Source organism: Leopardus geoffroyi, chromosome A1 (genome assembly GCF_018350155.1).
Source record: "Leopardus geoffroyi isolate Oge1 chromosome A1, O.geoffroyi_Oge1_pat1.0, whole genome shotgun sequence".
Lineage (NCBI taxonomy): Eukaryota > Metazoa > Chordata > Mammalia > Carnivora > Felidae > Leopardus > Leopardus geoffroyi.
Genome location: NC_059326.1, coordinates 24,048,365 through 24,076,116, shown reverse-complemented (window position 1 = coordinate 24,076,116; position 27,752 = coordinate 24,048,365). Strand labels below are relative to the sequence as shown.

Here is a 27,752-nt window from a genome sequence, read left to right as displayed (position 1 = left end):
ATTTTATCGCCCCTCCCTTGCCCTCAGCCTCCAGCATACTCCCTTAGAGTAGTACAGGCAAGGAAGACCTAACTATTGGGAGGAATCCCTAACACTTTTTCCAGGGCAGAATTCTGGCTAGTCCAAAAAGGGTCTTTCTTTTGAGGGTTTTTGGGAAACTAGACACTGAAATTTTTATTAGTATCGCCGACGTTTGTTTGGAGCAAATTCAGCTCCAGGAGCTGCACGGTTGAATGCAGGAGGGGTTCCACCAATGGCCCCAATTCCTTCCACGGTAGCAGCCTGGCCAAAGCGTTCAGTTGTTGGTGGGGTCAATCCCAAGGTTCCATCTGGCATCAAGGTCCTGGAGGAGCTGGGGTACCAGCTGGCACTGGAGCAGGGGGCATGGCGCCTCTGTTGTTTATGCCCATAGCACCTCCCATGGCCATCTGGCCCATCCGTATCTCCTGTTCTCTCGCATCAGGGAATGTTCCCTTGAATCCTTCCTGCTGTCGCCGCATCATTTCTTCCTGTTGCCGCCGCATCTCTTCTTCACGGCGCCTGCGCTCTTCCTCCTGCCTGAGCTCCAGTTGCTTTCGTTTTTGCACTTCTTGGTTGTGCAGCTCTTCCATCCTCCGGAGTTCTTCTTGATGCCTCATCAAATCCTGTCTCATTAACATGACTTGGTGCTCATGGCGAGCAGCCTCCATCTCCAGCTTCTCACGAGCTTCCCTGATGTTGCGGTCCACTTGGTCCTGCTGCTGCTTCTCCATCTCAATGAGTGCCTTCCAGCGCATGGCATACTCATACTCAAAGGGGCCAGGCTGTGCAAATCTGGGTGGCTGTTCTCGCTCCTTATGAAATTGCTGGTTCTTTATAACCAGCTTCTCTGGAAGTCGCTCTTCATCATCCAACTGGTCCATGGGTTCCACAGTCACAGGCCGAGGAAATGTGGTTAACAGGAAGGAGCCTTCACTGCACCTGTCCAGAGCTTTCCAAGCAGCTGGCTTCCCTGAGAATTCACCAATGCCTTTTCCTGAGGGCCTTCCTCTATCATCCACGATGACTACAGCCCTTTCCACTTGGCCAAACACAGAAAAGGCTTTCTCCAGCAGTTCGTTAGAAACATACTGCGGAAGGTTTCGGACTGTGAGCGATGCACTATGGCAGGCAAAGCGCACACGCAGCTGCTTTCCGCGAAGTGGCATGTTGTCCAGCTCTACTTTGGCAATCTCTGCTAGGGTTCGTGTTTCCAAGCGGATAAAGCCAAAGCCCTTATCCTTATGAATGAAGACTTCGCCTGCCTTCCTGTATTTCTCGAATAGTTTCCTCATCTCCTCCTCAGTGATGTCAGGAGGAAGATTGCCCACAAAGAGCTGGCTACGTTGGGTGAAGGTCTTCTCTCCTGGTTTCCTAAAATTCTTCAGGTCAATAGTCAAGCCTTCATTTTGGCTGCTGGCTTGTTGCCCACTTGCAGGTATTGGTGGCGGTGGTGGCTGTTGCTGTTGCTGGTGCTGCTGGTGGTGATGCTGATGATGCTTCCTTGGAGTATGGTTTTGCTTCTCCAAGTTAAAGGTTTTATTGCTCTGCATTTTTGCACCCCTCTACCGACTGTTCTCTCCTCAGAGTAATGGCGATGCTACACAGCCCCTACTGTCCGGAGGAAAAAAACTACCATCACATAATTTTCAAAAGTTTTCCTGTACCATTGAAATTCATCAGGGGCCTTTAAGACATGGGTTATTAAAATGTGCACAATAGAATTAGGACAAATCTTCAAATACCACTCCCATTTTGTGCCTGGATGTCACATACCTGACTCACTGTCATTACTTGGTATATCACTTGGCAGTAAATTCAAACTTTTGTCTTAGACTTCGGTCCTAGTGATGATGGTGCTGACAGGGATGTTATCAGGTACTGGGGAGTGGCATGGAGAAGAAGCAAAGGTGAAAACATGGCAGAAATAATAAGGACTAAGCTAAAGTCAGTAGATGACAATTTGTCCTATCAGTAGTGGTTTGCTGAGAATCCTGGGGAAATTTAGAAAAAGTCCTCCAAAGAAGAATAAGAAACATGTGCAAACCTTTATAAGTTCCATGACATTTCAAACTCGCTCCTATTTCAGGACCTGTGTGCTCTTTCCTTAGCCTGGAAATCTCTTTGTCAGTTCTCTTCTTTTTTTTTTTTTTTTTTTTTAATTTTTTTTTCAACGTTTATTTATTTTTGGGACAGAGAGAGACAGAGCATGAACGGGGGAGGGGCAGAGAGAGAGGGAGACACAGAATGGGAAAAAGGCTCCAGGCTCTGAGCCATCAGCCCAGAGCCCGACGCGGGGCTTGAACTCACGGACCGCGAGATCGTGACCTGGCTGAAGTGGGACGCTTAACCGACTGCGCCACCCAGGCTCCCCTGTCAGTTCTCTTCTTGAGGTTGTGTACCAGACTACCTGTAGGTGCTTGAGTCGACCATCTGTTTTTCTTCATTTCATCATTCTGGCTGACCACCTTAAATATGTCCTTGCCAGTTCCCCATTTCCTTCTTTTTTGTGACTTTTTATGTCCCACAAAATGTCCATGTGGGTGTCTTCTCCTAATTTTTGTCTTATAATAAAACATCATCTTTTTTGAGTCCTTTGCCAACCACTATAGAGGACCACTTCTCCCTGATACAAATACCCAGTCATGTCATATTCTTCACCATAATTACTGTCTGAAATCACCATTCTTTTATTTTCTTCACCATAATTACTGTCTGAAATTATATTACTTATTCATACTTTTTGGGGGGTGTTTATTGTCTCTGTCTCTTGATTGGAATGTAAGTTCCATAACGGTGGGGACTTAATTTTGTCCACAACTGAATCCATGGTGTATAGGATTGCTACATAGCAAGTACTACATAAACATTTGTTTAGTGAATAAATCTTCATGAAATTAGGAGACGCTATGAAGAAAAGGATAGTTTCTCAAGTTTTTCTTCTAGGAGTTCAGTTTGATAGACAAAATTTCTTCCCTGTTAAACTCCAGGAGTGTATGGTTTTTACCATCCAACTTTTTAGGGATTATCTCTAATGAGTGGTATTTGGAAAACTTCTCATTTTCCCCATCACCTCAGAATTTCTTGAACCAAAACTAGTATTCTGCTTTTGAAAATTACAACCTGTCCATATTTTATTTACCACAGGGGTCCCTAGTTTCCTATTTGGGCCGCAAAAAGTTATAGGCAAGATAGCTATAGGGGATGAGCTGGGATGTACTGACATCCCCAAAGAGACCAAGGAAATGAAGAAAAGTAAATGTGCTAAATTCAAATGTCTACAGAGGACAAGTATGCAACTCAAAGGAGAGATTTGGGTACCATTTTTTTCTTTCTTTTTTAATGTTTATTTTTGAGACAGAGAGAGAGAGAGAGAAAGAAACAGAGTACAAGCGGGGAAGGGGCAGAGAGAGAGGGAGACACAGAATTCAAAGCAGGCTCCAGGCTCTGAGATGTCAGCACAGATGCAGGGCTCAAATTCATGAACCGTGAAATCATGACCTGTGCCAAACCTGGATGCTAAACCGACTGAGCCACCGAAGTGCCCCTGGGTTCCATTTCTTTGGATCACAATCCTGTGGGCTATAGGCCTGTGTTCCCACATTTTCTTATTTTCTAAGAAAAGACAATTATCTAGATTTGTTTTTGAAATTTTGTAAATTTTCAATAGGGGATAAAAAAATTTAAAGATACTGAGCAGGACAAATAAAGTTTGTCTAATGATCCTAGATAGCCAGCATGCTCCCAGGCTATAAGCTAAAAGAAAGTTTTTAGGCATATTTCTGGACTTTGCAATGAGTTGTTATAAGAACATTTACCTAATCTTTTGGAGTGAATTGTGAGGGTGGGGTAGGAAAGGATTCTAAAGTGATGCTATTTGCACAGATTAACTTAGTTCTGATATGAACTCTCTAAAATGTTAAGTAGTGTTTCTCAAAAGCTCTGTGCTTAAGGACTGGTTATATGTACATGTATGTATATATACACATATACACATGTACATACATATACATATTCACATATATATGTATTTTAATTACAAATATGTTATGGTCTGAAGTTATGTAACATACAAAATAAACGAATTACTAGAAAAGTGATCATATGCTTAGATATGGCAGCAATTTCAACCTTACATAAAATTTTCTAAAGGTATAGTCTCACTTTGTGTTGAATTCCTTGCAGACCAGTAACTAGCAGTTGACAAACCAGGATGACACTTGGAATGGTGACTAGCATGCCTCAAGGCCAAGAGTAGCTAGCACAGATACTCTTCCCTCTGCTCTACATGTTTGTCTTAGATATATCAAGTGTCTTAAAGGCAAGGTCTTTGTATTTTAATGTATTTCTGAGCCTCTCAGCCTGGCATATAGTAGGTGCTCAATAAATGTATGTTGAATAAACCAAAGTACTAAGGTAGATGAAATTAAAAAAGGGACTGTACATTTTGTAGATAATATATATTTAAATTTCTCATACTTTCCTGTGATAGAACTTGATATCATGAACATTCTTCTATCTAATGTCCACCAACATGACCCTGGTTGGAAAGGATCCCTCCCAGGGTCTTCATTTCCTGTGGACTTAAATGAACAGATAAAAAAGCTCCTTGACCATACATCATTTCCTTAAAGACTACATTATTCCAATTAATTTCAAAGCTGATGACTTAACATGTACTAAGCTTCTTTCCTACTGTCTAAAAATGGGAATTTGCTTATAACCAAACTCCTCTTTATAATGTGACTTAATCTTGAGTAACTCAAGTCAGTCTGTGCACATAACAGTGCTCTTTTCAGATGCCATGGAGCCTACTGAAATGCTTCTTCAAAACTAATTATTTACAAAATCTTTTTCTCTTTTTTACAGAGAAACAGAGAAGGAGTTTATTCCTCCCATTTCTTCTGTGTTGCCACTTTCCAAGGCAGAGCTCTTGCTCTTAGCTATACGTCCACCTTCTCTATCGACTTAGTTTTCTGTATGGTCTGCATTTCACCCAGTTAACCACACACTCCAAATTACTCTTCAGAGAGGAACTGATTTCGTTGAGTTGTTCTCTGGAATGCAGTAAGTTAGGGAGGGTTCTAAAAACTGAATGAACAAAGAAGAGAAGGAAGGAGCGATGATCTTAGACTTAGTTGCTTTCTACTTTATTGAGTAATGAAATTTCATTTGGGCTGTAAATTCTTACCCTGGGGGCTGAGGCTCCCCATGGGCTGTTCCTAGCTGCGATAATGATGGAGATCATTAGAGCAGGCTCTTCAGGGATCAATCCACAGCTGGGAAGTGCTTTCCTAACTTGGTGAAATGATAATTTCAATCAATGTCTCTTAATGGTCTTATCAATATGTTATGCTGACTGAAAAAATAAAAATAGATACAAAATGTTTGTTTGCTTTATGCCTATCATGAGGATGATGAGTATCTCCATGTTATTTGGGAGTGGAATGGAATTTCATATATTTGCTCTAACAAAATCAGCAATAATTAGACCCCAAAGAACTGCTTCATATGTGTGTTTGTCTCCAAGTTCTCTTTGTAGCCTCAAAGAGAATTCTCATGATGGAATCATCAGAGCACCATCTTGTGAAATTGGTTGAGAAATTTGAGGGTGATTGCCTTTCCTTCTTTTCAAAACTGAAAATGCCAACTCACCTTCTTGTGGTATGATATTTGCCTATCTGAAAAAAAGACCGTGCATACATTTTAGGCTAGCTCTTTAGGTTTTTTCTGAGCTGTGTGTCCAGAATGCCAGCTGTAGTCTTGCTTTCTCTAATGTTCGAAAGCCAGACCCACTGATCACTTCCACCTGCAGTCTGAGGTGCAGGTGGTTTTAGGTGCAGGTAGATTAAGGATTTAAAATCCTTACTTGTAAAAGGATACCTTGAGGATAGCAGTCTGTCTTCCATGTTGACTCTTAAATATATCAATCTCAGCCTTCTATATTGTCTGAATAAAAGGGCTATCTTTCTGTCCCCATTTCCTCTCCTAAGAATTGAATCTCTATGTTAGCATTTTGAGAATCTCAATGCTTGAAACGGGGTTCTTTCGCTTTGTCCACCTGAGTTCTGAATCATGTGAGAAGTAAAGTAGACAGGTGGGGGTGAATCCATTAGCTTTATTAGTGATTATAGCTGGATCAGAGGTTATGGTTTACATTTGCTTCTTTGGTGGGTTCCCTATACCAACCTCCAGAACTGGATACTCATCCAAACATAGGCAGTGCTGAAAGACCGCACACCTTCCACCCACCCTGCACGGGGGTTGGTGCCTGTAGAAGCAATGGCCTGGAGAACCCCAGGGAGGTATATGCTTCCTGCAAGGGCTGCCCCTAGGAGGAAGGGAGTAAGAAGAGGCTGAGTTAACTATATGGCTTCTCAGTGAAACTCTAGGGAGAAGAGTAAGGAGTGGGGACAGGCCAGGGGTGTTATGGGAAAGTCTGTATTCCTATTGCTGCTGTGACAAATTGTGATAAGCTTAGTGACCTCAGACAACACAAGTACCTTAGAATTTTGGGGGTCGAAAGTCTGAAAGTGGGTCTCCTGGGCTAATATCAAGAAGTCTGCAGGGTGCATTCTTGAGGCTCTCGCAGAGAATTTTCCAGCTCGTAATGGCTGCCCACATTGCTGGGCTAATGGCTCCCTTCCACTAATGGCATCACTTCAATTTCTGCTTCCCTTGTCGTGTCTCTGACTCTGACCCTCCAGCCTTTAAAAAACACTTGTGATGACGTTGGCCCACCAATGGAGACCTTCCAGGATACTTGCCCCATTTCATGATCCTTAATCATAACTGTCAAGTCACATATAATATTTGCTAGGTGTCAGGCATGAGGATGTCGATCTCTTTAGGGGTGCTGTTATTATGCCTATCATCTGTCTTTATGGAAACCAGGGGAGTTGAGAAGTAGTATTGTGTCTAACTTCTTCCCGGACCTTGGTGTCCTGTCCGGGCTACTACGTCAATATCAATTGATCTAGTGACCAGCCCTCCTACGTGACACCAGAATTTTAAATGCTGCCGTTGAGACTTGGTGTGCTTCAAATCAAGAGAGAGCACTTTGTGCATCATAACTGAAATTAACCTGACCTGAGATAGCTGTGCCTTAATACTACTACAACAATACACAGAGCCTACTGCTTTCGAGCTTTATAGGAATTATATTAAATTAAAAACAGGTATTAACTTTGTAACTTCACTAACAAGAACTGAAGCTTAAAAGGATAAATTACTTGCTGGACAAGTAATTTAGACAAGACAGCTAGAAACGATTAGACCTGATATTTCAACTTAGGTCTTTGATTTCAATCCCATGTTTTCTTTTTCTGTAATTTTATTTAGTTTTGACAGAGAGACAGAATCCAAAGCAGGCTTCAGGCTTTGAGCTGTCAGCACAGAGCCCGATGCGGGGTTCGAACTCACAAACCTGGAGATCATGACCTGAGCCAAAGTCAGACGCTTAAGTGACCGAGCTGCCCAGGTGCCCCTGTTTGCTGTTTTTCTTGTTGCTTCTTCACTTTTCACCATAGTGGTTCCTGAGGCCCTGTCCCACCATGAATGGGCCTTTTCCTGTTCTTCATCATTCTCTATCATTGTGGCTGAGGACCCATCATGTCTCATTCCCATTGACATAAAACAGTAGTGAATCACAGAACCTCCTTGTATATGGCTTCTTAGACTCCCTCCATTTCCATTTTAGTACAGCTTCAGGAGAGTTTCCTTCAAAGCACTTGCCTGTGAGTGTATGAGCTAAAGGAATGTCTTTCAGTCAAACTCAGAGAAGCCTATCCCACTGCCGTGCTTGGGAAATGTGATGTCTGTTTCTTCCCAGGGAGTGAGCTACTCTAGTTCTGTTCCAGGGTAACTTGGATGATTGACAGCAAGTAGGGCATACTGAAATTTAATGAGAAGAATGAAACCAGTTGCTTATGAACTTACGACTAACCAGAGAAGTAGTCCAAGCATGAGTCTAGGCTTTTTAGGGTACACATCCCCTTTTTCTGGACCGCCTAACAAAGTATTTGGAACAAACATGATTTGGAACAAAGACTGACATATGGTTTTTAGCAGAATTGCCTTCAAGTGTATCATTGTTAATATTAGGATCTATTGAGATCTTATTATGTGGCCAATAGTGGAAAGGAAACCAAAATACCTAAGAGTGAGATAATACCATAATCTATATCAGATGCAATAAAATTTTTCCTTGGTTTTATCTTTAGTAAGATTGTGTATGAGATTAGCTTTTAGCTTTAATATGTATTCGATCTTTGAAACAATCATACTAAGGAAACAAGCCTTTATAAAGCAGTAATGACAGGATTCCTTCTCGAATTTTATTGTTAGCTTAGAAAATAATTATCAAAATTTTTAGGTTCCTATGATTATATTGCCTGGCGAATTTTCATTGTTGCAATTCACATGGGATAATGGAATTTAGCAAAGACATAATGTTTAAGGACATTAGCTTCAATTTGTGGTATATGTGTTCACTCTCCTCAAAAACTCAAATGTTTAAGACCTAACCAAAACTGGACTATAGTGTTAACTTTATTTCCCCCAAAGGCTGCTTTTTTGAAATGCACTTTATTTTGCTTTTTGAAGCTTGTATGATGTTAAAAATGTTGTGTTTCATCCTGTTTATACAATGAAAGGGTCAAATAACTATGCAAGATTGGTAGGATGCAAAGTAACCTTATTTCCTTTTCTACAGAGGTACCTTCTTAGAATATTTTTGCCTAAGGTTTTGCAGTTTACTTCCATGTCTATATATAATATGTGTGTATTACTACTTTTTTTTTCTTTTTTCTTGTTTCAAGTTTATTTATTATTTTGAGGGAGAATGAGCGGGCCGGGGAGGGGCAGAGAAAAAGAGGTAGACAGAGGATCCCAAGCAGTGTCCCCCCTATCAGTGCGGAGCTCCAAATGGGACATCATCTCAGGGTTTGTGAGATCACAACCTGAGCCAAAATCAGGAGTCACACGCTATGAGTTAACACTTAACTGAGCCACTCAGGTGTCCCACTACTTTTCTTCTTACATCAATTTTTAATATTTTCTGTTGATTGACACTTGGAAGATCAGGAACTACCAAATTTTTCCCTTTTTACCTTGACAGGCATACTTGCCTTTCCCTACTCTGTTGACTCAATATAACTAGAATGTAACTTCTGTTAAATCTTACATTAACTATGGACATGTTGGGGCGCCTGGGTGGCGCAGTCGGTTAAGCGTCCGACTTCAGCCAGGTCACGATCTCGCGGTCCGTGATTTCCAGCCCCGCGTCAGGCTCTGGGCTGATGGCTCGGAGCCTGGAGCCTGTTTCCGATTCTGTGTCTCCCTCTCTCTCTGCCCCTCCCCCGTTCATGCTCTGTCTCTCTCTGTCCCAAAAATAAATAAACGTTGAAAAAAAAAATTTAAAAAAAAAAAAAAAAAACAAAAACTATGGACATGTTATTTAGAGCTAAGTTAGTAAGCTATGATCATATTTCCTTCACATACAACTTTTGGTCTTTCCTGGCATTAGTAATTATGTATGTTTGCTTATCTTTCTATATTTGTGATATTAATCACATACTTTGTAACAGTTGTCTAAATATATTCTCTGTGCACACAGGTTTATCTATTTATAGAAGTCTCTCTTGATGATTTCTGATCTGTTTCCTTCCGGCTGTTTGCTTTCTATACCTGTGTCACAGATGTGTTACCTTGGGAATCTTCTGTTTGTTTTTTAAAATTATTTAAGTTTATTATTTATTTTGAGAAAGAGAGCGAGCAGGGGAGAGGCAGAGAAAGAGGGAGAGAGACAATCCCAAACAGGCTGTACACTGATGTAGGGCTTGAACTCATGAACCTCAAGATCATAACCTGAGCCAAAGTTGGGTGTTCAACAAACTGAGCCACCCAGGTTCCCATGTCTTCTGTTTCTTGTGTCCCTTTGTTTTTAATATGTGGTTTAAGGACTTGTTTTATAGGAACACATTTTCTGGTAGTTTTCTGGGAATAGTATGAAGAAAAACATTCTGGGATCTTGTGTTGCTATAAATGTTTCTCTTCTGTCCTTAAACTTGATGGCAGTTTGGTTATAAATAATTATCTTTCAGTATTTTGGAGACGTTGTTCCATTTAGATTCCAGAATTGCCATTGAGAAATTTGAGGTTTTTCTATTTCCTGATCCTTCACGTTTGACTTAATCTTTTTCTCTCTGGAGACTCGTATGATCTTCAGCTCAGATTCTGAAATGTCTACAATGACGTAGACTAGTGTCTCTAGTTTTATTCTGTGACTTAGACATTTGATGGAATTTTTCAATCTGGAACTCATGTCTTTAGTTCTGACAAACTCTGTTGAATCATTTCTATAATGATATCCTTTGTTTTCTTTTTCTAAAATTATTTAAGTGAATATTGGATGATCTGTAACAGATGGAATGTGGAAACAGATGTGAGAATCCAGCTGTCTTTTATTAAGCTAGACATTAAAGAGAATTGAAAAAAATCTAAAGCAAAGTAACGATTGTCACTGATGATTTTTTGTTTTGTAAAATATTTTTTCATAAAAATGCATTACTTTTGTTTTTACTTAAATATCCTACATAATATTTGGTTATGTGGAATACATATTTTTAAATTTGGTTTCACTTCTAATAAGATACATACTGATAACCTACAAAAACAAAAGCTTTGGGGGGCCAACAATTTTTGAAAGTATTTAGGTAAGGAATATTTATACTAAAAAGGTTTAAAACTGCTGCTTTAAATGTTTCTTATTGGATGATTGAATTCTTTCATGTATACGATCCTTCTCTTACCTCTCTGAGGGTATTAATAGTAATGGTTTGGAATTTCCTTTTGCCTTGGAATTTTCTTATCCCTTGACAGTCTGTTTCTAAGTTTTTTTCTTCTGTTTGTCTTTTGGTATCCATCTGAGAGGCATATGTGAGGTGTCTGGTGATTTTTGGTTGTCTGCTCGTAGAAGGGTAGGGGCTAGCAAAAGTGACGGAAAGTTCAGTGGGATTTCCTTTGGTGCCCCTCACTTCAGGTTGGTCTCACTGTTGAGGAAACCCCAGATGTGGAAGTTGGTATCTTTGGCTATTTCTTGTTAGGCTGAGTGGATTTCCCATGAAGATTCTTGGAACCCCTTGCCTGGAGACTGACAGGGAGGACCACCATTGTTTAGGGAGCCAAGTGGCAGAATCAACCTGGGGATCTCAGCATTGACCAGGCCCAAGTGTGATAATCTCCCTTGTTTGCAGTGAGGTAGCTCTGTCTTTATCTGTGTGTTTTCCCCTCAGTGCAGAGATCTGTACTTTATTTTCTCCAGAGGATAAATGTCCAGCATTCTGTACCAGGGAAGGGGCAGCAACGCAGTAGCATGAGTATGTAATGTAGGAATCTAATGGTTCTCATATGTTTTTAAACCAATCTTAGCATTTCCCCTGGAGCTCTACCCTAGGAAGGGCTGAATTCTGAGCTTTTTGAGCATATACTGGGTAAATCAGGTTACTGACCAAAATTCTGTTATTGCATCTTTTTCTTCTTGTCATGTTAGTTTATGCTTGTAAAAAAAAGAGAACTCATTGTATATAGCTCTTTTGGGGGTTGCTAAATCTATAGCAAGATTGGTTGGATGTGTTCAATGTGGCAACTTTACACAGAACCAGGCCCAATTTCTATATGGGCCGAGGCATGTGTCCAGTGTTTATTTTTATAAATGTTCCATTCTGAATGTTCAGTAATTATGTTCTCTTGCCAAAGTTGTCTTTTAGCACTCTGCTTAGTTTATTTTTAGCAGAGGACAGATACATTGACAAGTCTAATAATAAAAATCGTCCCCAAGGGTTGTTTTGTTTTTTGCATTACGGCCTTAAATAGATATATTTGATTTCCAAGAAGTTGATTTTAATTTAAGAAAGAAGAAATTGCTTTAAAAACAAAAAGTTTCACAATGATAAATATTTGTCTTCAGAAAATGGTATCAGGGCTGTGTCATTTTCTACAAGAGATGAACTTGTCCTGTAAAAAATCATATAAAAATCAGATAAGCTGCATATCCTATAGGGATATTTTTGATATTATTAAAATTCACTAATATTTATTGAACTCCATAATTCTTGGACTCTACGTCATACCCCCAGTTGTATTTAAGGAGACTCCGTCACCATTTCAGGTTCCTTGGAGACCATTTAAGGCATAGTAAGTGCTAGAATCATTTTTAGAAAAATGACTAACCAAAATCTACCACTAGGAAAAAAAATGGGCAACGTTCCCTGGCTTGGTAGAAGTTTTTAAAAAGATCTTTGTATTCCCTGCTTATTTAAGTGGCTCAAGAAATGAGACGCTATACTTCAGGATCTTGTAGCCATGACTCCAGAGATAAATTGTTTGAGCTATAATTAACCCCCACTTCGGTTTTGGACACTTGTTCCTCTTCCTTGGAGGGGTGAGCTTCACTTCTGCACTGAGGGTAGCAGTTTCAGCTGCTAAGGCAATTAAAGCTGGAATCATGGAGCAAAAAGGAAAAAAAAATATTATATATATATATATATATATGGTATGATATATATATGGTATTATATATATATGGTATTTTATATATATATATATATATATATATATATATATATATATATATATATGGTACTTTAGTACTGCGGCTGCTGGGAAAGATTTTACTTTGACAATTTGCCTTGTCACTTTTCTATTGGTATATATTGTGGATACAATTTAAATTAAAATCTGTTTATTTTTGGTCTATAGTTGGGGCACTCAAGCAGTAACTGAGGACTGAGTGCTTACAGCTAGTGGAGGGATATAAATGTCAGTGTAATTGATCAGAAACAGGTTGCAGGTCAGAAGTCAGATAAGGGTGACTAAATAATCAGCAAAAGTTAGGGTAGGACCTGGAAGTTTGTGATTAAAGTCAGCCCTGAAACACTGGACTCTTAGGGCTGAGTGGGTCCAGAACACTGCATGCAAGATAAATCCCTCAGGGGATTCTTACTGAGGTTTTCCTTTATAATTTTAAGGGCCACTTTTAAGACCTTTATAGATTCCTACAATTCTGTCGAATTCCTTGACTTTAAGTCAAAATGCAAGTATCATTAAGATTGTATACATGTAAATTGTTTATGTCTTGTGAAGATTTTTGAGATTTGCTTTTGACTTTTAAATTTTTTAATTAAAAAAATTTTTAATGTTTACTTAATTTTGAGAGAGTGTGCGCAAGCAATGGACGGGCACAGACAGGGAGGAACAGAATCTGAAAGGGCTCCAGGTTCTGAGCTGTCAGCATAAAGCCCCACGTGGGGCTTGAACTCAAAAATGGCAAGATTGTGACCTGAGCCTACTTCTGACACTCAAACAACTGAGCCACCCAGGCACCCGCAGATCTGCTTTTGACTTCTAAAGAGATTTGGCTAGGGGCCCCTGGGTGGCTCAGTGGGTTGAGCATTCGACTTAGGCTCAGGTCATGATCTCACAGCTCGTGAGTTCGAGCCCCGTGTCGGGCTCTGTGCTGGCAGCTCAGAGCCTGGAGTCTGCTTCGGATTCTGTGTCTTCCTCTCTGTCTTCCCCTCCCCCACTTGTGCTCTGTCTCTCTCTGCCTCTCAAAAAAAAGAAAACTAATAAAAAAATTTTTTTAAAGAGATTTGACTATAATAATTTATAACGAGCTCTCATTTCTCTACAGTTGTGCATATTTGGAAATTATTGGCAAGTGAGAAAAACCTACTCATTGTTTGCATATGTAATTATTTTGTAATGAACATAAATTTAATCTGGCAAGTGATAGGTTTTGTAGATATCTAACATTTTATTTCAGTTTTTAAAATTTTCTTTAATACTTTGGAGTCAATATCACTTTTACATATATTTAGCTCTGAAAAGCTTGTAGGTCCCAAGGCCAGGTGTCTGTAATATTTGAAAGATAAACCCACTTAATGCTGTAGAGTTTGATCTTGGTGTAGGTGTCCAGGCATCGTCAGATGAGTCCAAAGTGTAGAAAACTTTGATCCAAAAGAGCATGAAGGAACACTGATTGGGACATTAGAATCAATAACTAACTGAAGAAGAAGGTTAAAACAGACATGGCAATGACCTTCAATTATCTGAAGAGATAATTAGTGGGGGAAAAAGGACTTAATTTTTTATGATTCATAGGCCAGACTTAGGATCAATGGATGTATTTTTGGAAATGTAAATTTTGGTTCAATTTTTTTTAATGTTTATTTATCTTGAGAGAGACAGCATGAGTGGGGGAGGGGCGGAGGGAATCCCAAGCAGGCTCGGAGCTGTTGGCACAGAGTCTGAGGGGGCTCAAACCCACGAAGCCATGAAATCATAACCTGAGCTGAAACCAAGAGTTGGAAGCTTAACCGACTGTGCCACCGAGGCCCCCCAATTTTGGTTCAACATAAAGAAGGATTTTCTAACAATGAGAGTGTCGTTGATGGAATAAATGGATTTCTAAGATCATGAACCCATTTTACTTGTTTATTTAGGAGGCACATACATCTACGAGAATATGTAAATTTTTGACGATAATTGGTTTAGATAACCCAAGATCCTCTCAAAGTCAAACCTGAGAGAAGTTTTAGAAACACATGGTTAGTAGGTAGAAAGTGGATTGCATTTGAAGATAAGCCCTGAGAAGTTTGCCTTGGTGTTTATCTGTGGGCAATGAGTCTGTTGCCAAATGTAAGGATATACTTTCTTTAAATACATTTACTTCAGCAGCACTTTAATTTCATTAATTTTTTTATTAGGTATTTGCTAAAGGATATAAGAGGCTGCTGAAGCAAGGGAGTCTATCATATTTGTCATGAGATTTGAAAAAGCAGAAAAGTTGCACAGTTGGAGGAGCAACTGAAAGTACCACTACTCTGTCACCTTGGAGTCAAGGCTTTAAAAAATATATATAATAGTTGATATTATCTTTTTCTAATTAAAATCTGCACAAGATAAAAAAAAAATTAATGAGAATATTGGTAGGGCTGTCTGTCTTATTAGCCCAGAGTTGGGGATGTATTTGTCGGAAGTTGTAGTGTTAGGCACCGGTTTAAAGACAACGGGGTGAGTCTCAGGCAACATGTCGATAGAATGTCCCACAAACAACCCTGATCCTTGTTCTCATATTACCTTCACACCAACAAAACCAGAAGCCTCTCGATAATATAATTTCTTGTGCTTATTGTAAAAGATAAGCTAAAAATTTGGACCAGTAAAAAGCTGTCCAAGATTTGTAAAAACTAAAGATTAAAAAATAAAAATGAAGCCACTTTAGTGGATGGACTTGTCTGTCTGAAAGGGGGAAAATTGTTAAGGCTCTAGTATTTGACGATATACTATTAAAGAAATGTTGTTTCAAGTATTTTTACCTACTTTGTGTGTGTGTGTGTGTGTGTGTGTGTGTGTGTGTGTGTGTGTGTGTGTATTTTACCTTGACAGGAAACATGAGGTTTCTGGAATAGAGAACAGAAGAATTATTTACTTACAGAACATCTGTGCCCATTCCTGGGACCCATTCTCTCTAGAAACAACATGGTAAAGCCACCTATCTCCTGTATACACAGTGGTTTTAAGGAGAGGAGGTCTAAGATGAGGAATTTTGGAGTTTATAGAGGAACTGCTTGCACAGCTATCTTTTGTCACTTTCAGACAGAAAGAATACTTTTTAGCTTTTATCGTATGGAATGTAAACAAATCCTTTCTAAAGAGACCAACCAAAGTGCCTAGGTCTGTTACTCTGTGGAATGTAAACAAATGGCTCCTGGGAAGAGAAACTAGTAAATTTCTCCAGCTAGCTCTACGTTTAACTTCTCAGACTTGTTTGTCATTTACCATCCTTTAACCAGGCTGCCACCACTCTTTGCCCAGGAAGCTGTGACCATGCAGAAACAGGAAATCAGTAGTTGCTACCTGACATTAACAAACTCAGTACCACTTATGTATCACCTGTGGTTCAGGATCTAGTTCCCTTGTATCATTTCTCAAGTTTTTTATTATGGGCTTTGTTTCTTGCTTATGGAAACTTAATAGCAGAATTGGATATTAGCATAATTATTCAGAGTTCCTAAGGTCATTTATATTAGACTATTGTTAGGGGCCGAATTGGGTCCCTCTCAAAATTCACATGGTGAAGTCCCAACCCTCATTACTTGAGAATGTAACCGTTTTTGCAGATAGGGCCTTCAAAGAGATGACCAAGTTACTGAGGTCATTAGGGACTTAATCCAGTAGGACTTGTGTCCTTGTAAGAAGAGAGAGAGACACCAGAGACGTGTGCACACATAGAAAAGGCAATGTAAGCACATAGGAAGAAGGTGGTCATCTGCAAGCCAAGGACAGAGGCCTCAGGAGAAACCAAATCTGCTGACACCTTGATCTTGGACTTGTAGCCTCCAGCAATGTGAGAAAATTAATTGCGGTTGTTTAAACCACAAGTCTGGTATTTTATTATGGCAGTCCTAGCAAACTGGCACAGATTTCACTCATTCTTGTACTTAGTACATAAGTATTTACTGAGCTGTTGGAACATGTGAGGATGATCTATTAGGGCAGGCAGGACAGAAGTGCTGATAGGAAAAAAAAAATGAGCCTAGAAAACCTTATTTACAGAACTAAGTAATAGAGTAAGAACTTTAATTCAGGTTTCTCGAATTTCTAATCTAGTATGTTTGCTTCTGTCTTTGAATAGAGCAGCTGTTTATGGAAGTTTATCCAAGTTAATGTAAGTGTTTCAATAATCCATTGTTGTGTAAAAAAAAAATGCCTTGAAAAACCCACTGGCTTAGTAACAATTGCAGTTGGTTGTCATAATTGCGTGGGTTACTGGCTCAGCTAAGTATTCTTGAGCTACATATCAGTATAGTTGGGGTCACTCACATGACAGATTCACCTGGGAACTTACTGGTGTTGGAACATACAAGATGGCCTCTCATTCTTTGGGGCTTCTCTCCATATGGCCTGTCACCATTCAGTAGTCTAATTTTAGCTCCTTTATGCCATAGTGCCTGGCTTTCAAGGGAAAGTGTTTGAAAAAGACAAGCCTCACTGTATAAATCTGCATCAAGCCTCAGATGACATCCTGCTTGCTAATGTTCCATGGCTCACATGGATAACTGGGGTCAATGGAGGAGCAGATGACACATGTCATGCACATAGGAAGGTGGGAATCTTTACAGGCCCATTTGTAACAGTCTATCTCAAGAATGTGGAAGGTAGTCCTTAAGTCAATTTTTGTACTATGAGAAAGATTCCCAGAATTCTCAGGTGCTGATAAGGAATAGACACATACAACCAAGTTATCACTTGATACCAGGAATTAACAGATTTCTGTGTTCTATTACTGTTCTTCCTGCAAACATCTGTATATCATTTGGCTTACGTTCTCTCCACTAATAGCTCAGCTTGCTCGTTTAAAAACATAAAAACATTCTGATTCCTGCATAATTAACACAGTGTTACAGTAGCATCAGGTGTACAATTCAACAATTCTGTACGTTACTCATTGCCCACCACGGTAAGTATACTCCTAATGCCTTTCATCTATTTCACCTATCCTCTCATTCACCCCCCTGTGGTAACCATCAATTCTCTATATTTAAAAGCCTATTTTTTTGGTTTCTCTTTTATTTCTTAAATTCCACATGAGTGAAATCATATGGTATTTGTCTTTCTCTGACTGACTTCAGTTGACGTTATATCCTTTAGATCCATCCATGTTGTTGGAAATGGCAGCTTTTCATTTTTTATGGCTGAGTAATGCTCCATGTTACGTGTATACTATGTTTTCTTTATCCATGCATCTGTCAATGGACACACGGGTTGTTTCCATAATTTGGCTATTGTAAATAACGCTGCAATAAACATAGGGATGCATGTATCTGTTTGAATTAGTGTTTTCATATTCTTTGGATAAATACCCAAAGTAGAATTCCTGGATCATACAGTAATTGCATTATTAACATTTTGAGGCATCTTCATCCCCTTTTCCAAAGCGGCTGTACCAGTTTGTGTTCCCACCAAAAGCGCATAAAGTTTCCTTTTTCTCCACATCCTTGCCAACACTTGTTTCGTGTTGTCTTTTGGTTTTAGCCATGCTGACAGGTGTGATGTAGTATCTCACTGTGATTTTGATTTGCATTTCACTGATGATGAGTGATGAGAATCCTTTTGTGTGTCTATTGGCTATCTGTATGCTATCTTTGGATAAGTGTCTGTGTCTTCTTCCCATTAAAAATTTTTTTTTTCAACGTTTATTTATTTTTGGGACAGAGAGAGAGAGAGCATGAACGGGGGAGGGGCAGAGAGAGAGGGAGACACAGAATCGGAAACAGGCTCCAGGCTCTGAGCCATCAGCCCAGAGCCCGACGCGGGGCTCGAACTCACAGACCGCGAGATCGTGACCTGGCTGAAGTCGGACACTTAACCGACTGCGCCACCCAGGCGCCCCATCTTCTTCCCATTTTAAATTGGATCTTCTTTTGTTTTGGTTTTGAGTTATAGAAGTTCTTTTTATATTTTGAATACTAAGCCTTTATTGGATATATCGCTTGGAAATGTCTTCTCCCATTCAGGAGGTTGTGTCTTTGTTGTTGTTTGTTTGTTTTGTTGATTGTTTCCTTTCTGTTCAGAAGCTTTTTTTGCTTGCTTTGTGTCAGGAGAAGTATTTAGAAAAATGTTGCCATGGCTTATATCAGAGTCTTTCTTTTTGTTGTTAATTTAAGAAAAAAAATCTCAAAAACGAGTACATGATTGTTAAAACTAGTTATCTTTCAGCACTTTTACTCTGAGATTCATGTCCAGTGCCATTGTAGGCCACTACTAGGTCATAGTCCTATACTAATTCAGCTGGCTATCACCAGAGGACAGGGTCATGGGGTGAAAACATGTTGACTTTTGCAAAAACAGAAGGTGTCTCTACATAAAAAGCCCTTAATGAGAGCAGCAGGAGACATGAAGTCTTGGCCAGTCTCTTTTATGCCTTAGTATTGCTTTGTTCCATGTATGTTCTTTAGTAACATGGTTAGTCTGCTTTCAGTTGCTGAAAAAGGCTAATATCTGTGATCACCAAATTATTACTTTTCCACCTTCCTTACAAATCCCTGTTCAAAAGCCCAAGAGCACTACCTTGTCTCAGAGTCATCATTTACCTAGTTCTGTGGATGGTGAGGCCCAAAATTACATGACTCAGTGAAGCTATCGCTTCAGTACCAGACTTCCAGGGAATCTTGACCCTAACTTGGCTACTACTTCTAAATCTCTGAGGGCCTAAAGGTTCAAAATAATCTAGAACTAGTCAATCAATCCTTGACATGTACAAAGGGAAAATAGTTGAAAGCTGCCAAAATTAAGAATAACACTATAACATACCATTGCCATAAAGTATAACCGACCCATTTAAATAAACTCTTCGTTTCGTTAAAAGGAGATGCCATGCATGTGAAGGGAAATAGTATACTGTAAAGCCATGTTAGCTGCCAATGCTGAGCAGTCCTATTACTACAAATCTATTTCTCTAAGAAGCTCACTCTTCCATCCTCTGTAATGAAAATTGCATACTGTAACTCTCTTCTCAAAATTTGCATTTAGACCCCAATCGTCATTTTATCTGATACCTTGTTTTCTATGTCACTGAAGAAAATATTATTGAGCTCTTTCCACATCCTGCCATCTTTAAATCTACATATGTGAATGTACCTTCATCCACTTATCCTTTGCTCCTGCATATAAAATGACCATGTGTGTTTAGGATCCCTTCCATTTTCATTATCCTAAGGACTTTGTTACTTCAAGAATAGCCCGTCTTTTCTGTATATTCAACTTCTATTATTTCAGTCACAAAAGACCCTTCATTGACACTCTCTCCCCCTTCAACTATTTCATTATTCTCTGTTGCCTAAATTCTCAAAAATTTTGTGTACACATTTTCTTTCCTTGTATGCTTTTTCATTATTGTACTCATTTTGTTCTTTCCATATGTAGAAACTTTTCCCCCCTAAGGTTACTAGATAAGTCCATCTTTGAAAATCCTTTAACTTCTTATTCTGGATAATCCATCAAAAACTGATTGACATTGGTTCCTCCATCTTTGAGACCATCTCCTTGATATATCCTTGTTCACTGGACATCCCTTTTCTATTTCCTTAGCTCCTGCTACCAGACTGCAGTATTGGAGTAATATATGACTCAGTACAGAAATCCTTTCTCTCATTCTGTAGTTAATTTCATTATCGGGGCTTTAGATTCCGTCTCTCTCTGTCTCTCTCTCTCTCTCTCTCTCTCTCTCTCTCTCTCTGTGCTCTGTGTGTGTGTGTGTGTGTTTAATGTTTATTTGAGAGAGAGGATGTAAGCATGTGTGTGAGCAGGGGAGGGGCATAGAGAGACTGGGAGAGAGAGAATCCCTGGCAGGCTCCACACTCAGTATGGAGGTCAACATTGGTCTCAGCCCCACAACCCTGAGATCATGAGATCATGACCTGAGCCCAAATCAAGACTTAGATGCTTAACCAACTGAGCCACCCAGGTTCCCTTAGATTCTATCTGTATTTTGACAAATCTCAAATTATCTTCATTGAAGGCATCTCCATGATGCTGGACATGTTAAAAATATATATTTCATGTTTACTTCAATTTCATATTTTATCTTTACTTATATATTACATAAGGTCTTTCCTCCCTATTATTCCCACAGTCTTGCCCAATTTAGTAAGTAGTTTACCTGCTTGAAGCAGGAATCTTGGGAATATCTCAAACCGTGATCATTTAATCGGAGTTTCTGCTGAGGATTTACTGTACATGCTTGAAATCAAATGCCGTCAAGCAAAAAATGTGTTTATAACAATTTCTAAACAGTGAATAACAACATGTGAAATGCATAATAAATTGACACTCATACTTTTTAATGGCCATTGCCACTGATACCTTCTCCTTCTCTTTTTGAAGTGAGGGGGTAGTGGGAGCGTCCAGGCCTGCATCCACTAAAGTAAAATTAATATCCCATCTTTACACACCCCTTTGGTAGAAACAGCAGGTTTGCAGGTCTGTGGACTTACCAACTAAATGCTTCCCTAAAAAAAGACTAATTAAAGGTGTTGTATTCTTTGGATTGGGTGTAGTAAGATTTCCCCTTTTCTTCCATTTTTTGGTGTCATCTTTATGGCATTCTAGGAAATGAACTTGTGTCAAGTAAGTGCAATGGTAGAGAAATCCAAAGTCAAGCCATTTTTCCCCCCTTAAAATCTCTTGATTAACCCATTGAGAAGAAGTACCTTATTCATCATGGATAATAAAAAGTATCCCCTTTATCACTGTTGTTGGAACACCTGTCCTGGTTTGACCCTAAATATATTGTCTCCAAATTATTTTGAGAACCTTGGCTATGTATATATACCAAGAAAAATAGAACATTGTAGATGCATGAGAAGTTGGCAAACATTTTGATGTAACACATGAGACTTCAATTTTAGCATCTTTTAAAGTTATTTAGAACTTAATAAAGATTACTTAGGATAATTTGTTTTTTCTAATTATCTTTGAATAGCAATGAAAATTTGAAGTTCCTATTTTTTAAAAGGAGTTTCAGTACTTTTATCTTGTGGCATGTAAAATGCCTTCCTTGTTTTTCTACTTAATTTTTAAAGAAACTCTAATTAAAAAAAAATCAAACTTAGTGCCGAAATTTATACGTGACTCTTCAGGGTTCAATACACTAAAATTTAGAATTAAATTCTAGAATTTTAGCAAGCATTTCAGTTTAGTAATCATTTACTGAGCATTTTCTGTGTAGCTGGCACTGACACAAGTAACTTTGTCAGCATTAATGGTGTGCACACTGCAGCTTACCTGCTGGCTTGCTTGGCAGGCATTGCTAATGTTTAACTAGAGTCCTTTAAAACGAATTCAGTTGAAGCCTCCTTAGCATTCAGTCTCAGTACAGGTCACTTTCATGCCAGGCACAGTATATTTATCATTTCAATTTAGCAGGCTCCAGATTTGTGAAGGGCCTGAGATTTTATTCTACTAGCAAGCTAATAGATTATCTTCTTACTGTTTTGTTGGTGCTAGCAAAAGACATGAGATGCCTGGGACAGAGACAAAGAAATTTATTACTCGTGGCATAGCAAGGATCTTGAGCATCATACTCAGGCATGATGATTTGCTGAGACCCAGTCCTCACAAGTTGTGTTAGAAACCTGAGTCTGAGGAACCCCAAACTTTAATAATAGGAGGTAGACCTGTTGGCTCTTTTATTCAGAGGGAGAAATTATTTCTATCTTTCAAGGCTGTTCCTACACAAAAATCCTTGAAAAGATAATCTTAAAGAATAGTCTGCGTCTTTGTTGGCAAGACATAGAAACAAACAAACAAAAAAACTGGTGGAGAATGATCTCTCAACAAACAGAATATTCGGTCTCTCAAAGTGTGAAGGTTGAACTCAGGACTTAATCCACTTAAAGCAATTATACATCACACATCTTCTCCAGAAATCAGAAAAATAAATTGTACTTTAACAGATGGATATATTCAGTCACTTCCTATACAACTAGGAACCAATTTTGAGCAAATAATTTAAGGTACAGTGATCAGAATTAATCTTGAGTTTTCACTTGGCACATATGTACTACATCTGGATTGGGTCTGGGTACCATTTTAGTTTTAAAGGGCATTGCAATCATTTTAATTATTCTTTTTGACCAGTTATCCTATTAAGTGCAGATCTCAGTCTTGCTCTCTTTAGAAATCTATCAAACTAGTATTTTTTTTTACTTAGTATTTTACGATATACATAAAAGCAGGGAAAGGAGTACTTGTAATGAAATATAGGTATACATCACCCAGTTTAATCAATTAGCAACTCATGGCCAATTTTCTGTCCCTATCTGACTTCTCTTGGATATGTTAAAGAAGTCTCAGGCTTCATAACATTTTACTTGGGTTATTTAGATCTTAAGATATTTTTGCTGTTCCCCTTTTTTGCCTATTACCTTTTAAAAAATACTTATTTTGAGAGAGAATGTGTGTGTGTGCATGCAAGGGGGGGAGGGCAGAGAGAGAGAGAGGGAGAGAATCCTAAGTAGGCTCCACATGTCAGCACAGAGCCCACCGTGGGGCTCAATCCCACAAACCGTTAGATCATGACCTGAGATGAAGTCAAAAGTCGGCTGCTTTCTGACTCCCATTACATTCTGATAAGTTTATTCTAGTGTCTGTGCCTATTTGGAAGCCCGTGTAAGTCGTAGATTTGAATCTTGTTAGGGGGCTTGGCATATAGGTGCCCTGTACTATATATTTTTTTCTTTTATTCTTTGACAGTCTTCTCTTTATATTGACCTATGAAGATGGAAGTTCCAGTATGATCAAATTTGGGCACCAAGAAAGCTTGAATTTTTTTGTTTCTGATAAAGAAAAGCCCTACCTTTGGTTCATTTCCTTTTAACCCAGCAAAGACGTTCTTAAGTCTGTCTCACGTTTTCGTTTAGGAGATATGTGGCCATGAAATTCCCTTCGACTTGCTAGGACACCTTGTACACCTGAAAATTGCTGTAACCTCCCTGAAGTAATGATTTTGTCCAAGCCATGAATTATTTTTTTTATTTCCCTCTGACCTTTCTCTCGGTGTACCTACAAGTTTAGAAATCAGTTATGCAAAGATGAATGTAGGGCTTAGGCTTCAAAATAGACATGACCACAAACTCTGTGGAGACCTAGATCTGTATGTTGAAAAAGAAAGCAAATGCTTGCAGAACTTGTGATTTGGTTGAACACTTCAAGTTAATCTCTCATAAGTAGAAAGTAGGGCTTCCTTTCAACTTGAGAGCATTCTTTTGGCAGATAATGATTTGTCTGTAACAGTTTAGGTGCTAAATTCTTAACATACGCTGACAATTTAAAATTTGTGGTTCAAATGCTACTATCCTGTACTCCCATAATGGATAAGGAAACTTTGCTGTGGAGAGAGTGGGGTGGGAGATGGTGATACACAAAGGAAGCAGTCTTTAGGGATGAGGTTGTTGATTGCATCAATCAGGTAGCAAAATAAATCCATGTAAAACAATTCTCAAAGATTGGACTTCCTAAATAAGAGGAAAGAACCAAGGAAGCTGGCAAGGGTAAAAAAAGGGAAGTTTGGCAAATGGCTAGGAGTTTGAGATACGATTCTGGAGTAGTGGCAATTGAATGATTGCTTGCCTTAGGTAAACAGATAAATCTTAGGAAAAGAAGAAAGTCATTGTGATTATAACTTTGCACAAAGGCACTGGCAAGTAATCATCACAGGATCAAAAGCCCCCCAAAAACCAAGAAAAACAAACCATCTTTGGTGAACTCCCTGTGTTTAGTGGTTTTTATTCCTCTTCTTTGGTTGGTTTTATAAACGGTTCTTTGGGATGCTTCAGATTTTCTTGTGAAGCATATCCATAACTTTTAATGGTTCTCTCTGTTCACTGAGGAAAAAGATTTTTTCCTTCAGTTCCCAACATATTTTCACATGTGCTACTACAGAATTTGTAGGGAAAAAATCTACAGGATTATTTTACGTGTACACTATACCAATACTCATGAATAAAAATTAATGTTCTCTTTTAATAGCATTTTGCGGAAGAATTTTAAGGAAGTAGCTATTAAGTGTCCAGGCTGATGTCTTAGGTAATGTTATCTGTGGCACATCTGTTGTACATGGATCATGAGTTTCATTTTATATATATATATTATTATATATATAATTATATATAATTATAATATATATAATTTTTTTTTTTTGCTTAGCTTTCAGTCACATAAAACATTCTGGAGATGAATGTTTTTCATAAAAATCAATAATTACCACTTTACAATCTTATGTGTGACAATTTTAGTTTTGATTCCTTTTCACAGGAAAATGCAAGATTTATAAATAGAATATCAAAAGATTGCTTTCTGGAGTGTACCGACGGTGTTTTCTTTGATGGCTTCTGATAATACTAAGTAGGAAATAACAGCGTACTGAATCACACTCTTCATGTTATATAATCGCCTAAAGTCAGTTACATAAGGAAGTAGACAAGTAAGGCAAAAGCCAAATGTCTGTTGCATTTGTGAAAAAACCCAAGGTACATAGAGTGGAAATGACCATTGGTTGCCATTCAGGGTCTTACTCACCACTCATCAGTCTTTCAGGTTGCTGATTGCAGTAAGCATCTTTATGTTACTTATACCTTATGGATTGCAAAGGGAATGAGAGGAGAAATTAATTTCCAGTAAAGAAACATAACCTTGTTAATTTCTTAAGGCCTGTGCTAGGTCTCAAAATCTTAAAATACCTGACTCTGAAGGACTGGGGGTGGGAAAGCCCAGATGTGAAAGGATCAGCTCTGATAGTCCCGTCTGTACCAACATTTCATGGAGGGCGCTGGTGGGGCAGAACAGAGGCAGTACTGAGTATGATTTTGGATAAATCACTTACCATTTCTGAGCCTCACTTTCTCCTCTTTTATAAAATATGGACAGTATTATCTGTCCATATCAGGGTGGTGTTCAGAAGGTGAAATGAGATGATATGCGTTAAAATGCTTTATAAACTGAGTGCTATGCAAGTATTAAGATGTTAAAAATCTTGAGTTTTGTTCTAATAAGGCACACAAAGAATGACATCCCTGGAGAGACAGGATGGGGGGATAGTCAAGGATTTTGATATAATCTTGTGTAAGACCTGCCCTTGAACATGATCTACTCAGTTGCTAAAGGGATTAAGGGATATTCTTATAGGGATGTATCTTTTCTTCGTCAACTTGTATAAATTTTTTAGAAGATCACAGCACTTTACTTAATGTTGTAGCTCTCCAATCACCTGATAGAAAAAGCTGTGCCTTTTGTCTTCTAAGCACACAATATAGGCCATGTCACAAATATGCTTCATCGGATTATCAAGAATATTCATTGTGCACACAACTCAAATAGCATCTGGAGGTGACATAGAATGGACTTCTTAGGGGGTGGAATGTAATCATATGCTGGCTGTATTAAAATCACTCATTTTGTTTATAATTCAAGAGTATCAGAGGTAGTAAGAAGTAGAGAGGTCAAGAGGTTCATAAATTGCTTCATTTCTTTATTAACACATTTCTTACACAAAAATAGGTGGATCCAGTGTATGGACCAAAAAGCAATACCTTTCTGCAAGCCATGTTAGTCTGCTTCCATCTTTGGAGGGACACGAGGGAAGCTTTAAGAAGTTAAAGGGCATACTGATTTATTGCACTGATTAGCGAGGCCTTGGCCTCTTAAAGCTCTGTCTGGGAAATCCAAAATGGAGAGTTGAGACCATTAGCAATATGGTTCCAACAGGATTCTCCACTCAGTAATGACCGGCTAAGTATTCATATAGGAAACATTTGGCCTGAATTATACTGAAAATTACAACAGTCCTCCGTTTGACTTTGTATTTATAGAGAAACACTGCTTAAGTGTATTGTAGACGTTGGAACCATGTTGCTGGGCACACAGCTCTTCATGCTCTTTAAGGCACTGGACTAAACAGCCCATTGAGTCTTGGAGGGTTCACAGGATGGAACCACTCTCGATCTGACTTTCATTCTTAATGGACCACACAAAACAATACTGGAAAGAGCAAAAGGGAGACTGACTTGTGATCTCACTCTGTGTTCTAATTATAGTTGAAATTGTGCATGATTGGTTTCACATTACTGAGGTAATAATTTTTGCTTTTTGCCAGGTCAGAATATTAATACTGGCCCTTCCTGGAGTGGCACATAAATAACTTAATGAACATAAATGAATACAGACACAGGAGGATCACTATCCTGTCTCTACTTCGACCAAAAGCTGAATTTCCTGACAAAGAGCTCATAATCAGACTGACGAAGCGAACGTGCTCCGTCAAAGAGTACAGAGCTCAACAAATGTGCCGAGTGCATCCATCCAGCTATGCTTGTATGTCTTAGAAAACTGCCATGGTCTTTGGGGCCCAGGAATGAGAGCCAGCTGCCACTTGTGCCACTATTCAGGACTTCCACTAGGAAGCTGGACTCCATCATTAGCATACTGACAGGGGGGGCCTCAGTGAGGGATAGCAGAAGAGGCAGACCTTTGGAAGCAGCAAGGTTTGGGGTTGAATCCTTGACTGTTTACTACAAATGATAAAACTCCCCTTGGCCTCATTTTACTCTGAAAAATGGAAATGTCATGCTTTCATGAGACAAAACTAAGTGAACACAAGTAAAGTGTCTAGAACCACGTCTGACTCCAAAATGGCAATCCGTGCATATGGCTTCCTTGCTCTTCTAACAGGTTACTGGAGAAAGAGGAATGAGCGTAGTTAAGGTAGCTGAGGTTTAGTCCATTCACTTAGGGATCATGGAGTTGTCTTTATGTTGCAGGACAATGGAGTCTAGAATCTAGGTCTGAGCCTTCCCTCTGGGTCTCCTTCAACCTCTTCCTTCTTTGCACATTCCGATTTGCAGCTGGCTATCAGGTGACACCAGGGCCTGTAAGAGGAGATCCAGATGCTCCTATAAATGCAGGTGCATTTTTCACAGTTCTGACTCCTGGAGAAGGATCCTTCATTATTCCTGTCCAAAAAAATACTGTGCCTTAAAGAGAACTCGAGGGAATTTGCAGGAATATTTGTATTTGACACCATGCTACTTCTCTGCCTGATGCCCCTCCCAAAACAATTTGTGTTACTTGGCTGGTTTTTGTTTTTGTTTTTGTTTTTGTTTTTGGTCATGTTAAGG

The 27,752-nt window shown here is 39.0% G+C and overlaps 1 protein-coding gene across 1 annotated transcript; it reads right to left on the bottom strand.

Annotated features, from left to right (window-relative positions):
- Window positions 1–9: 9 nt before the first annotated feature.
- LOC123597461 (non-POU domain-containing octamer-binding protein-like) lies at window positions 10–27,258 on the bottom strand. The gene is given in 5 exon segments (XM_045476287.1): window positions 10–338; window positions 341–1,581; window positions 7,222–7,232; window positions 25,813–25,816; window positions 27,251–27,258. Coding segments are annotated over 2 exon segments (1,392 nt in total). The 5' UTR covers window positions 1,572–1,581; window positions 7,222–7,232; window positions 25,813–25,816; window positions 27,251–27,258; the 3' UTR covers window positions 10–177.
- Window positions 27,259–27,752: the final 494 nt, after the last annotated feature.